Source organism: Pelecanus crispus, chromosome 3 (genome assembly GCF_030463565.1).
Source record: "Pelecanus crispus isolate bPelCri1 chromosome 3, bPelCri1.pri, whole genome shotgun sequence".
Classification (NCBI taxonomy): Eukaryota; Metazoa; Chordata; class Aves; order Pelecaniformes; family Pelecanidae; genus Pelecanus; species Pelecanus crispus.
Window position 1 is genome coordinate 132,195,675 of NC_134645.1, and position 13,354 is coordinate 132,209,028.

A 13,354-nucleotide genomic window follows, 5' to 3' on the forward strand; every position below is an offset into this window, starting at 1 on the left:
CACTGAGCATAAGCTGATAACATGTTTCTGTTTGTTTCCAGCTAGAACCCACGTTAGCTATGATATCAAAGGAGATGTCGCTGTTGTACGCTTTAACACACCAAATTCAAAGGTACTGTTTTAGCTGGCTGCGGTTAATAAGCGTAGCAGTGGAAATGGCAGGAATAGCAGTTGTACGGAGAAGGTATTGAAAAGTCTTCATAGAATCACAGAATCGTTTAGGTTGGAAAAGACCTTGAAGATCACCCAGTGCAACCATTAACCTCACACTGCCAAGCCCACCACTAAACCAATTCAGGGCAGAGGAAGAATTAATTTCATGTTTCCTAGCTTGGTGGCTGCATTAGTTTTTTAATGAAAGTAAAAACTGGGAATCACTAAGGTTGGAAGGGCCCTCTAAGATCATCAGTCCAACATCAAGCCAACACCCCCATGCCCACTAAACCATGTCCCCAAGTGCCACCTCTGCCCATTTTTGAACCTCTCCAGGGCTGGGGACTCCCCAACCTCTCTGGGCAGCCTGTTCCAATGCTTGACCACTCTTTCCATGAAGAAATTTTTTTCCTAATATCCAATTTAAACCTCCCCGGCACAGTATTTAAGACTAAGAACTTTCCTAACCTGCAGCCTTTCAAAATTGTGAGCAAAGTAGAAATAGGAGAACGAGCATTTGGGCGTTTAATGAGACATCTGAAAATGCTTCATGGAAATATTTTGTATGTGCTAAGCTAACTTGTCTCTCTTACTGGCGCAAGATACTGCTAAGTCTTATTAAGTTCTTGGATTCAAGGTGGTTAAGGAGAGTGTTGGTAATATAGGAAAAAAAACAGCTTAGAAGCTCATAAAATCTGTGTTTGAGGTCACAAACCCGCTGTCGGTGAGGTTAAGGAGGAACTTGTTAATAACAGATATAACTTGATGACCTGCTGCAGGGTTTCATCTTGGGGGTTTCTTTCTTGCTGTATTATGACACGAGTTGAACTAATTTTTATAGCAAATCGGAGCTCAGTTTGAGCGCCTCAGAAGCGATATAATTGTGCCAAGCAATGGGCTGGCTGTTGGGCGAATTCCTGGATGGTCTAGTCCTTTTCTTTTCAGAAGGCAAATCTTGAAGGGCTGTAGAGCTGCTGCTCCTGCTGGCTTGGAAAATCTATTTAGACCTACTGTTTGCTTTGGCTTTTCGTTATCAGTCTGTCTTCTGTGCCAGTTTTCTAATGACATGACGATCGAGTCCAATACTTAATCAGAAGTTAAACTTCGCTGTCTGCTGGGCTCCCTGTTTACAATGCGTTATTTGCTGCCTTCAGGTGAACACTCTATCCAGACAACTGAACTCAGAGTTTACCGATGTAATGAACGAGATCTGGGCCAATGAAGCTGTCAAAAGTGCCGTCCTCATCTCTTCAAAGCCAGGCTCTTTCATTGCTGGAGCGGATATCGAGTAAGTATGTGGGCCTTAGAAGTTACGCTGATGGAGCTTTCTCTGAAGTCCAGCATCCAGGGCCAGTGGTCTGGTGCGCTGTAAAGTCCGAGCAGTTTGTCACTGACATCTCCCCAGGGGTGAGGCAGAGGCTGGGAATGAAATCCGTGTGCACAGGATGCCTGACTTGCTCAAATGAAGTTAGGACCTTGATAAAGAGGAATATGGCTAGTCATTAAACCCCCTTTGGCCGCAACACTTGGTCACTCCTTCCTGCGTGCTGGGGTGCAGCCAAGGAAACCCTTCCTGGCTCTGGGGCTGAGCGATGTCCTTTGCTCTGGGACACAACGAGAGCAGATCATTTACATGCAGGACTTCGTTTAAAGCTGGGTTGGAGTGCCTGGCCGTGTGCCAGTGTGGCCCCTTGATTAGGCGGGGTTTGGCGCTCTGCCGCCGTGGAGCATCGGAGCAGCCTCCCAGGCGATTCAGCGTGGGTAACTTTCGCGGGGGGGGACGGGGGGGGGGACGGGGACGGGGACGACACGACCCATGTGGGTGCTCTCGCTGGGTCCTGGAGCGCCATCGCCTCCTAGGCCTGACATCGGGCAGGAGAGACGAGTTGTTTGAAGACATTAAAAGCCAGAAAGCTCTGAAGAAAGACGCTGAATCACAACTAGGCCCTTCAGAACCTTACGACCTTTTTGGCTGGCTTTATTCAGGGGCAGAGACTTGATATGTGTTGTGGTGGGAAGGAGGCGGGTAGCTGGTGAGCAGAGAAAAGGACAAGGCTGTGCTTAAGAGATGTCTGCCGGTCTCAACGCTACGAGCCTCCTGAATTGCACCTGCCTGGCAAACGCTGCTGGCCTCCGTGAGAATAATTGGTGGAGGGAGTCTCTAATTGGCGGAGTGCAACACCAGAGCACTGGCCATCTGCTCCTCTAAAAAGTGATCCTGGGCTCTCCCCTCCGCCCTTCCTGGCAAGTGCTTTGAGGCTTCCTGTGACCCTTCCTCCTCTCCCCCAAAGGCTTTCAAAGCTCTGACACAAGGAAACTCATTCACTGCCTGCAGGCGCAGCCCAGTGTCAGCATGCAGTGACTTAACCCGCTGAATTTAGTAGTCTTCCTGTGTTGTCTGTTAATCTCAGACTGGGGAACTAAATAGCTCTTGCCTGTCAGTCACTGGAGCTTTGTGGGAAAAGGGGAACAAACTCCTTGAAGCACTCTCATTTTACTGCGGTTTTCTCGGTGCTTTTCCAATTCTGATCAGCCTTTCTGCCTCCCTGCAGCATGATTGAAGCCTGCAAGACTGCTCAGGAAGTGACTCAGCTCTCTCAGGAAGGACAGAAGATGCTAGAAAAAATTGAGCAGTCTCCAAAGCCCATAGTTGCTGCTATCAGTGGCTCCTGCTTGGGTGGAGGACTGGAGGTATTGAACAATTCGGGGTCTGACAAGCAGCAGCGAGAGTTGGTAGCGCTGGGTCTCTAAACTGTCCAAACGATGCCTGCAGGACTACTTAGTGTGAGAGGGATTTGAGACCTGCCGTGGGTTCATTATCCATTCAAATGAGTTTGTGGCAAGTTAATGGCTTGGTTGTGCTTCAGGGCTCTGCCATGCTAATTTTTCTGCTTCTCTTGAAAGACAGCTAATGAAATATGAATCTGTGTGAGCCAGGCTAATATTTAGATGAGAGCATCCCGGGGAAAACCGGCTGTTTCCGGCAGGCATTGGATCTGGATAAACGCCGCTGGCATAGTCCAGGCTGGAAATTGCTGCTTTTCAGATGAAATGGGTCTCGTATCCCGGCAACTTCTGTTCTTTTAAAGGTTGTTGCGAGAGGGGCAAGCGTGGGGAACCCAGCCAGGCTCCACCCTGGCCCGCAGCACCGTCGCTTGCTGCTTCAGCTGGGTGCACTATTTGCTTCATAATCTCCATTTAGGATTTTGTAAACTGAAGGACTCTGTGGTAATTCCTGGAGCAAAGTTGTTACTAAAACAGAACAACCTTGTGGGAATGGAGCCTCTGCAGCTGCGTGCTGGTTTCTCAAGCAGTCGCAGCTTTTTACAAGCACTGTGGTGACAGTTCTGGACTTAGTGATACAGTGATAAACCAAGTATCGTGGCTGGTCTGTAAACGGGACCATGCTCTCAGTGTAGTGAATGAATTTAGCCCTTGGTGGTCTAGATGAGATTTAAAAATAGCTTGGCTCGGTTTGGTAGTTTTATGTTCATGTCGTAGCTGCTTGCCCTGCGTGCGCTTCTCTTGCTGGAGGAAGCCATCAGTTGGGCACTGAGGGAATTTGGGCAGTTGAATTGGGGTAGGGTCAAGAAGAAAGCTGGGGCAACATGTAGAAGAGACCTTTGTTATGGATGCCCAATTCTTCTGTGGTCTTGCACAGGGAAACTAGTTTTCTCTTCTTTTTTTAAGGTTGCCATCGCCTGTCACTACAGAATAGCAACAAAAGATAAGAAAACAATCTTGGGAACACCTGAAGTGTTACTGGGTCTCCTGCCAGGGGCAGGGGGTACTCAGAGGCTGCCAAAGATGGTAAGTAAGAGGAAAAACTTTTACTCCATAGCCCCTTCTGCTGCATGGCACGCTCCCATTCTGAAACCCCCTTTTTTGCCCTTCCAGGTGGGACTTCCTGCTGCCTTTGATATGATGCTGACTGGAAGGAACATCCGTGCTGACAGAGCAAAGAAGATGGGTCTGGTTGACCAGCTGGTGGACCCGCTAGGTCAGACATGATGCCTCTCAGTTGCTTGATCTGCTGCCTGTCAGTTAACCTGTCCACCTTGCTGAAATGGGTGGAGAAGCCATTGATGCAGTCAGTGGTCTAATGGGGGCAAAGCAGATGGACTGCAGAGTTCTTAATCATGCTCTGCAGTGCAATCTCCATTCCCACCTTCAAGGCCTGTGCACGGGCACCTTGAAACGTCAGGCTCCTGCTAAAGCTAAGTGAACAGGGACAGGTTAGCATAGAGGGCAGGCCTGCTGGCTCTCTTGCATAAGCTAATTATACAGATAAGAACCTGCATTCCTCATTTATCGTGTCAGAGGGACAGACTGCAATCCATAATGAAAGGAGAATAGATGACCGGTGCCTACGTTTACACAGCCTGCAGATGTTAATCTCTGTGACAAGATCTTGAGAAGAAGTCAACCCCCACAGCTTAGGTGCTCTGAATTGCCAACCAATTTTAAGTTGGTTAAGATGCAGAAATTCCTTGCAAACTGCAGACCAAATTGCAGTTCCAAGTGCTGAGTGAGCTAGTGAATTAATTTCTTGCTTCTGCTGTTCCTTCACTAGGGGACCTTTCTTGGAAGGTGACTAAATGGAGGGGCAAACCCTCCACAGCCTCCTCTGAAAGGTGTGAGGAGCTGCAGCCAGGAGTTAGAATGGAAACCGCTGTGCCAGCTGGTACTGCCACACAGCTGCAGTGTGCTGAGCTTGGCTTCCCCAGGCAGAGCCTGGCCAGAGTATCCTGGTGGCCCTTAGCTCCTGAATTTGAAGAAAAGAAAATAAACGAAAAGGTGCTGCTGCCTACCCTGAGAAATGCAAGGGAAGCCCCTGTGTCTGTTCTGTCTCCCATGCCAGTGTTCAGCTGGATGAGATGTCCTTAGCTGTATTTTCTCTTGTAAAACGGATCGATGGTAGCCAGGCTTGAGTTAAAATTGCCTGAATAAACTTTACCACTATACTTGCTTAAATGTCCGTTGGCTTGTAAGACCCAGCAAATGTAGCTTTTTATACCAGTGATTACACTGGCTTGTTTAAAGGAAACCTGAAGTTTCTGAAGAGCTGCTTGAAATCCTATCTCAGACCAGATAAGCACGTAAGAGGAACACATAAACCAAATTATATGCAAGCATTAGAGGCGTTCCTTGTTCATTCAAATAGCAGCCACTGCCAGAAGGCTTTCTGCTGAGTATTCTCATGTTCATTCTCAACGTCTGGGCAAAAGCAGCTTTAACTGGAGTGATGCTTTAACTGATTATAGAAAGCTTTGAAGGAGAGAGACAGCGTTAATCAGGAGGCAATTCCATGGGGTGCAATCAGGTCTCCTTCAGTAGGGAGCTCTACAGCATTCTCCTGATCTATTTATTACTGCGCCCAGATCTAATTTTGGCATGTGCCTTTTATGTAAGAAAGCAGATGCGAGTCGACAGGTTGGAGCCTCTGGGTTAGGACGCTACAAAATGTTGAGAGGTAACCACAAGTACAGTAAACCCACACGTGGGTTTGACCACCTTGCCTGAATAGTTCTTACAGCTCAGACTTACAAACAAACAGCTCTTTTCTTCAGCCATAGTATCGAAGTCCAGCGCCTGTTGGTGTTGAACACCCAAGCTAATGGAAAGGGGAAGTCAGGCGTTCGCATCTTGTAGCACATCAGGTCGCTATAGCTGAAGGTCTCGGGCATGAAGTGGTGGGAAAAGAATTTGGGAGCTGGTAAGGTTTGAGCTCTGAAATCCCAAATGCTTTCAAATCTCCAGTAAATTCTCTAAAATCCACTGGGCATTGCTGAAATGCAGATTATGCAGCAGCTCTGGGTTAAGTTTTCTGAGCTGCCTGTAAAATGAAATACATTGTTTTGTTTGGACTGTTTTCCTCTAGAATGGCTCTGACACACTGCCAGGGTATGAGTGAGACTTCTTAGCAGTGAGCTTGCACGGTCTGGTCAAAACGTATGTGCTCCTTTATTTGCTTCTTGCTGAGAGACCCTCTGGCAGGCATTTGGGGTCTGCTGAGTATACGCTCTCAAGTTTTTATGAAAGAGAGGTGAAACCTTAAAGTTGAAGACCTCAGCTTTTGGTGGAGGGTGAGAGCAGTGGGAGGTGAAAGATGAAGGGGTTTCTGTTTTGGTTTTGTTGTTTAACTGTCTCCTGTGTCAGGGAGTAGTTGTCTGCTGTGGTCTTTTCATAGGTCTGAAGGCTCTGTGTGGCATCTGGGTGTGGCTGGAGCAGCTTATGGTGAAGGTTAATGGGGTTGCCCAGCTGTAAGGATACAGAGTTGTAACCTCGTCAGGTTTGTTCTGGCAGTTCAGAGGCAGCCCAAGGCTGCACATTTAGCTGGTGGCCCTGTGCAGAATCACTGGGCATTGCTCTTTCATTAATGACTCGTATTTGCCTCCAGCAACTTTACACAACTGCCTTTTCAGCCCTGTACTCTATCCTCCTGTACTGATGATACAAACCCCGTGCTTGCAAATTTTGCAACCTGCCCTCAGAGATTGCTAAGACTCATTTCATGGCGCCTTGCTTCATTGTTTGTGGGACAGCTTTTAAGTTAGCACAGGGCCACAAGATGGATGGCACAGCACCTGGAGCCTGGCTAGGTGTTGCTGTGTGTGGCATTAGCTAAAGCAAGTGAGAGATTTTGGCTAATTGGTTTAGTGGTGGACTTGGTTATGTTAGGTTAGTGGTTGGACTGGATGATCTCAAAGGTCCTTTCCAACCTAAACGATTCTATGATTTCCTGTACCTGAGGTCAAAGGTTGAGGTTTCATTGGACATCAGCTCCGGTACAGGTAATTTTCAGGGACACGGTGCTTCATAACTGCTGTCTGTACATTTAATAGCAACAGCGGTGGTACAACTTAGTTGTGCAGACTAACTGTACCCCATAAGAAAGGAGAGGTGCGACAAGAGGGAGGGGAGGCAGAACACTTAAGTTCTGTTGAGATACAGGGGTGCCTGGAATTACACAAAGTAAAAGGCTGAGGATTAAAGGGCACAATTTGCAACGAGATGGTCAGGCACTGAAACAGGGGTCCAGAGAGGTGATCAGACCTCCGTCCTTGGAGGAGTTCAGAGACTGGCAGAACATGGCCCTGAGCAACCAGATCTAATTCCAGAGTTGGATTTAGCTTTGAACTTGGCCTGGCTTTGAGCAGTGGGTCAGGCCAGATGGCCTCCCGTGTCCCCTTCCAACCAAAGCTTTCCGTGTCTCTGTGAAAGCAGTGTTGATGTTTAAGTGGCATGCTGCTGTCTGCTCCCGTTGGGAGTTGGCATTTTGGCATTTCTGTATAATGCCGTGGATACTAAATGCCTTGGGGCCTTCATACAGTTACCTGTTGAGCCTTTCCATCATTGTTCATAATCAAGAAAAGTCAAACAGGCAGGGGGAATAGAGTGGTAGCAATTCAAAGGAACGTCGTGTTGCTGTCTCATCCTTGCTTTTCGGCATCACCGTCCATGAGTGATTAATTTCTGCTGCATTTCCTCAAGACTTTTCTTTTGTTCACAGGCCCAGGTGTGAAGGCTCCAGAAGCGCGGACGATTGAGTACTTGGAGGAGGTAGCAATTGGCTTTGCCAGAGGACTAGCCAACAGGACCGTGTCTACCAAAAGATCGAAAGGGCTAATGCAGAGTAAGTCTGTGGGCATCACGGCCCAATCCCAAGGGACTGTAGCAAGTATAATCCAGCTTTGCTTCTTAGGGATATGTTCATGGTCCTACTTAATTCCTTTTTCCAAACAGAGTTATTTCATGTTGTAATTGTCTCTTGAGCCAGGTGGGTTGGTAGAGAAAACATTGCTCTGCAGCTCTGATCTTCAAGGGGCGTTGCCAGAGCTGTGCATGGTGGCTCCTGAAGTGCACTACAAGGGAGCCAGGCCTCAGGGAGCGAGCAGCAGCTACCTCCAGAGGACTGCCCATCTTCAAAGTTTTAGTAGCTAAGTTTGCACCAAGGTTGTGTAATCAGGTGGGAAGAGGCACACGGGTCTGCTCTGTACTAATCCTCTTCAGCAGCACCCTTACGCAGTTAGCAGAGCCCAGAAACAGTGACATCTCTGTGTGAGCTCTACTCCATAGAGCTCAGTCTGTCACCATTTGTATTAGGAGGATGCTTTAGTCCTAAATGAGATTTGTCTGTGGAATGAGCCATAGCAACCCTTCTGAGCAGACCATGCTACCTGTGGCTGAGTTTCAGGTGCGTGTTTCTATTGCAGATATGCAACACATCTATAGTCTGTAACTTTCAGGTTAATCATTTAAAGGCTGATTGAGCATATAGCGCTGCGCTGAGACATGTTTTGTCCCGTCTTGCAGAGATAACAGACTATGCTATGGCTCTTCCGTTTGTGAGGCGGCAAGTCTACAAGACAGTGGAGAGCAAAGTTCAGAAGCAAACCAAAGGCCTCTACCCTGCTCCACTAAAGATCATTGAGGTAACTCCTGCTGTGAGGCCCAAGAAACTACAGTGAAGGTGGACCTGTGGGATAACATGGCAGCAGACAGAGGGAGGGTGGCTCCTTCCTCTGAGTTAAGCCATGCATCCTGATCTTCACAGAAGATCAGTCTTGATGAGTGCTGGCTGTGTGGTGTATTGAGCAAGCATGGTAAAATTCAGAATAGCTTCACTAATTTATGTCGTACTGGTACCAGTAAGAGGAAGATCAAGAATCCCAGTCGAGGAAAGGCTTAGCTGGAGTTCTTTGTCCGTGAAACCTTCAGCTGCAGTTTTTCCAGGTTTCCTATACAGTTGCTAAAGAGTTGGGTCAACCTGTTTGAAGCCAGGAAAATATAAATTGCTGTTTTCATAGCACTAACCACACAAAACTTTAAAAGTTAGTCCCCTGAGTTAGACAGGCATTGTATTACTTACAGGCACCGTCCATGGTTGAATCCTTATTTTAAAATGACCTTTCACTATTTAAGTTGTTGCCAAGACTTCTCTAAAATTTATGAATGCCCCCCTCTGAGAGCAATGACATTACGGCAGCACAGTCCTACTGAAAGCAATTCCTGAAACCACAAGGTATGTGTAAAAAATTAACCTGATAGAAAATTCCTTGCCGTCGTAGCTATTCTGTGCTAGAAGGACAAGGTGATTCATAGCTCCACTTTGAAGAGCATGGGCAGGGCCCAGAGAGCCTGAAGTGTGCCTTGAATATTGGGGAGGGGTCACTTGTGAAAACAGGAGGTGCAGCTCAACCAGTAATCCCATTAAAGCATAGCTGTGGGCAGCCATGACTTAACAGCAGTGTATCTTTATTCTTCTTCTTTGAGTAGGTTGTAAGGACTGGTCTTGATCAGGGGCGTGATGCTGGATACCTCACGGAATCCCAGGTAAGATTAGATCCCTGGTACTAATTGGCAAGTTGTGTAGTTGGGGGGGATTTGTGTTTAACCACGCGCAAAGGATGATATTCGTCACAGGCTGCGCAAGCTGGTGTCTTGCTCCCTGCCCCTTCTTCTGGCAGTGGGGCTGTGCAAAGGGCCTGTCTTGAACAACAGAACTGTTTGTCCAGGTTCTTCATCTGTGAAAACAGGTTGTGCCTCTTCTCGTTCCTGCCTGTGTTATCTTTTTGAGTGGGGAATAACCAGATGGAGTTCACTGATCCAGGTTTCATGCAGCAGGACTTTGATTTCGCTGCATGTTTGAGCACTGTTTGTTTTTTCTGATTGTCACGTGGGACAGGTAACCTAGAGGTGTGGCTGTAGCGCACTCAGTCTCATCAGTGTTTCCAGGCAATTTGGTGCAAACAAGTAATTTCTTCCAAGAATTAACTTTCATTTTCACCAGTGTTCTATTTACTCTGTCACCTTTTTTCACCATCATCTTTGTTCAGCGTGTTGATTCTCCGTTACTCTTGTCTCGCTGTTTGTCCTGTTTTCTAGTCCAGATACTTTGTGCTGGTCCTTTTTCACCCATGGATAACTTCAGGTACTTTTGAAAATTAGGTGTGTTTTTTCAGTAGTGGTTTCTGACCCAGAACAGGTCTTCTCTCTCCTTATTCCTTGGTCAAACTTACCTATTTAGTACCCACTCCAGTCAGTGTACTGGCCATTCAGGAGGGACCTCAGCAGGCTGGAGAACTGGGCAGACAGGAACCTCGTGAAGTTCAGCAAAGGGAAATGCCAAGTGCCGCCCCTGGGGAGGAATAACCCCATGCACTAGTACAGGTGGAGGGGTGCAAGGATAGTTAAAGGCCTGGAGCATCTGGCACATGAGGAGAGGCTGAGGGAGCTGGGACTGTTCAGCCTGGAGAAGAGAAGGCTCGGCAGATCTTACTGGTGTGTATAAATACCTGGTAGGAAGCAGTAAAGAAGGTGTAGCTACGCTCTTCTCAATTGGTATCCAGTGGCAGAATAAGAGGTAGTTGGCACAAACTGAAACAGGAAATTCCACTTAAATATGCAAACCAACTTTTTTTTAGTGTAAAGGTGATTGAATGCTGGAACAGGTTGCCCAGAGAGGCTGTGGAGTCTCCTTCCATGGTGATACTCAAAACCCAACCATGAGCAGTCCAAAGCAGCCTGCTCTAGTTGACTGTGCTTTGGGCGATGGGGTGGGACAAGGCAATTTCCACAGGTCTCTTCCAACCTCAGCTATGGAGTGGTTCTGTGACTCTGTGAAATGAGCCTCTATTTCGCTCTTCCTTTCCCTTCAGTTCTTTAGTTCCCGGGCATATCAGTTGAGTTTAGCATCAATAACAACTGTTAAAGGAAGTCAAGCCTTTTGCACTTTAAAGCCCAGAAGACTTCACCTCTTGTTCTGCTTGCTGCTTTTCTCCTTCGCAGGTCCAGCCTGTGGTGAGGCTGAGCAGGTATTAGAATCATAGCAGAGGTATCCTGTTGCAGAGGTGTAGGTACACACACACGTATGTTCACAAACACGGCGTACGCGCACGGCTGGCTGCACAGACAGCGCAATGCCTTTACTGGTGCCACCCCCATGAGCACAAACCGCTTGCAGGCATGGCCAACGTGGATGATTCATAGAATCATAGAATCACAAAATGCTTTGGGTGGGAAGGGACCTGTAGACCCCACCCAGCCCAACCCCTGCAGTGAGCAGGGACAGCTTCAACCAGAGCAGGGTGCTCAGAGCCCCGTCCAACCTGGCCTGGGATGTTGCCAGGGATGGGGCATCTCCCACCTCTCTGGGCAACCTGTGCCACTGCCTCACCACCCTCGGTGTAAACAATTTCTTCCTTATATCCACTCAAAATCTATTCTTCTTTAGTTTAAAACCATTACTCCTTGTCCTGTCACAACAGGCCTTGCTAAAAAGATTGTCCCCATCCTTCCTATAGGCCCCCTTCAAGCACTGAAAGGCCACAGGAAAGTCTCCCCACAGCCTTCTCTTCTCCAGGTTGGCTGATCAGAATTGAAGTTTACGTGCAGCAATAAGCGCACGTGTGCACACACACCCCTTTACTAGCTGCCTGTAGATGTTTCATCTGTCAGCTGGCCACAGGGCCCAGTCTGACCAGCTGCTGGCACATGGATCTTGTGTCCTAAATGCCATCCAGTCCTGCTTGACATTTGCTAGTGACACACTCGGGGAAAGTATGTGTAGAGTTTAATATGGAGGTAGGACAGACTGTGATGGGCAGGTCCAGGGCTTGAGCAGGCAAGCGTACTCACCAGCGGCTTGCTTATGCATGACCATTTTATTCCACACACATACAGAGCCTTTGTTTTCCCATGCTTGTTCATCCTCAGCTGTCTTGATCCCTCCCTTTCTCTGCTCTTCTGTCTGCCCTAATAAACAACCTGCCCCTAATTAGTTTTTCCTCGTCGGTCCCAGTTTTGCTATGTCTGTACTCAAATTTGGTATTTCTAATACTGATGAGGTAATCCTGGCTGCCCACAGTGTCACTGGTGAGGTTACCTGGGCACTGCTGGCTCTGCCAGACCTGACTCCCCTGAAGACCCACAACGCTCCCATCTGGTTATCTCTGCATTTGGCTCATCTCTCCCTTACCCACCCGTGAAATCCATCCGTCCCTCGCAGTACTACCTGTAACTCTCACCAGCTTCTCACGCTGCTGTCTGTCACATCCCGCAGTCTTTCCTGCTGTGCTTAGTAGCTCCTTTAGTTGTCTTCTGGTGACAAGGTCCTGGTCTGAGATGTAGCTGTCTGCCTCCTACCTTAACAGCGACCTCCTGGGTATACCCCATCTGTTCTGGTTATGCATTCCACCCACGTTTGGTCTGGTGCTGAATAAAAGGCTTGGGATACTCTGTTCCTTACAGAAAAGAATGAATGTTTTTTCCTGAGAATAGCAGCAGGATGGAGATCTTCCCAGAACCCTCTAAAGAATAATAAGTGTCAGTGTCGCGTCTTTTTTTTTTAATGCCACCCTCTTTCCCCTAGGATAGGAGACTTGCAGATTCTCTTCCAGGCTTTGTGTTTCTGATATTTTAGCAAACCTCTAACTCACAGCACAGTGGTGAAGGAAGATAGAGCCTGCTCTAAACTACGTTGCATTGGCAGCTTTCCTTAGCTGACTTGGCTCAGACAACTTCAATTTTCTGTTGCCTTACACTGTCTTTTGTCTTACTGACTACTTTCCTGTTTTGTGCTGAGTGCTGGGAGGTTATGCAGGCCTTTGATTTTGTTGCCTGTCCGCGATCCTCCGAAAATGGTATCAGGCTACTCTTCTCAGTGAGAACTGGCATGTTCAAAGATTTTTCTCAAAGTCTGAGGGCCGGGCCCTTTCACCTGGAAGCCACTGGGGCAGTGGCCGCAGCTAATGAAGGATGCACGTTGGGGAGAAAGGCTCCCGTGCCGGTGAAATACAGTCCTGCCGCTGGGGAAGCAGAAGCAGCTCCTGCATTGATCTCGTAGGACCCCGTAGCTGCTGGCTGGCCAAGGCAGCGGGGTTGCTTCTGGCTTAACCATCGTACCAGTGAACTGCCAGGGGATGCTCCTCCCAAAGCGGTGCTGGGAGGGTGGAAATGAGCTGTGAATGATTCAGCAGATAGGAAGGAGATGGACATGGAGATACTGTGGCTGCTCTTGTTCCCTGGCAGAACCCTTGCCCCTCCAAACAGGAGTGTTAGAGGTACACGCTCTTTCAGATGCTTTAAATTAGAGTGTTTATGGGAAAGGACGTTGAACAAGCAGTTTTCTACTGCTTCCTGGCAGCCCATGTGGGAGGCAGTGGTGCAAAGTGGGCTGTGCTTAGCACCAGAGGTGCCT

General features: G+C 48.0%; 1 protein-coding gene across 1 annotated transcript in view; it reads left to right on the forward strand.

The window, feature by feature from the left end:
- Positions 1–13,354, forward strand: part of HADHA (hydroxyacyl-CoA dehydrogenase trifunctional multienzyme complex subunit alpha) — a 29,904-nt gene that overhangs the window by 5,271 nt on the left and 11,279 nt on the right. Inside the window, exons 3-10 of the mRNA XM_075706740.1 lie at positions 42–112; positions 1,308–1,441; positions 2,706–2,844; positions 3,844–3,963; positions 4,051–4,153; positions 7,667–7,789; positions 8,470–8,588; positions 9,433–9,489. Of these exons, the coding sequence (XP_075562855.1) occupies positions 42–112; positions 1,308–1,441; positions 2,706–2,844; positions 3,844–3,963; positions 4,051–4,153; positions 7,667–7,789; positions 8,470–8,588; positions 9,433–9,489 (866 nt within the window). The remainder of the gene's footprint in view (positions 1–41; positions 113–1,307; positions 1,442–2,705; positions 2,845–3,843; positions 3,964–4,050; positions 4,154–7,666; positions 7,790–8,469; positions 8,589–9,432; positions 9,490–13,354) is intronic.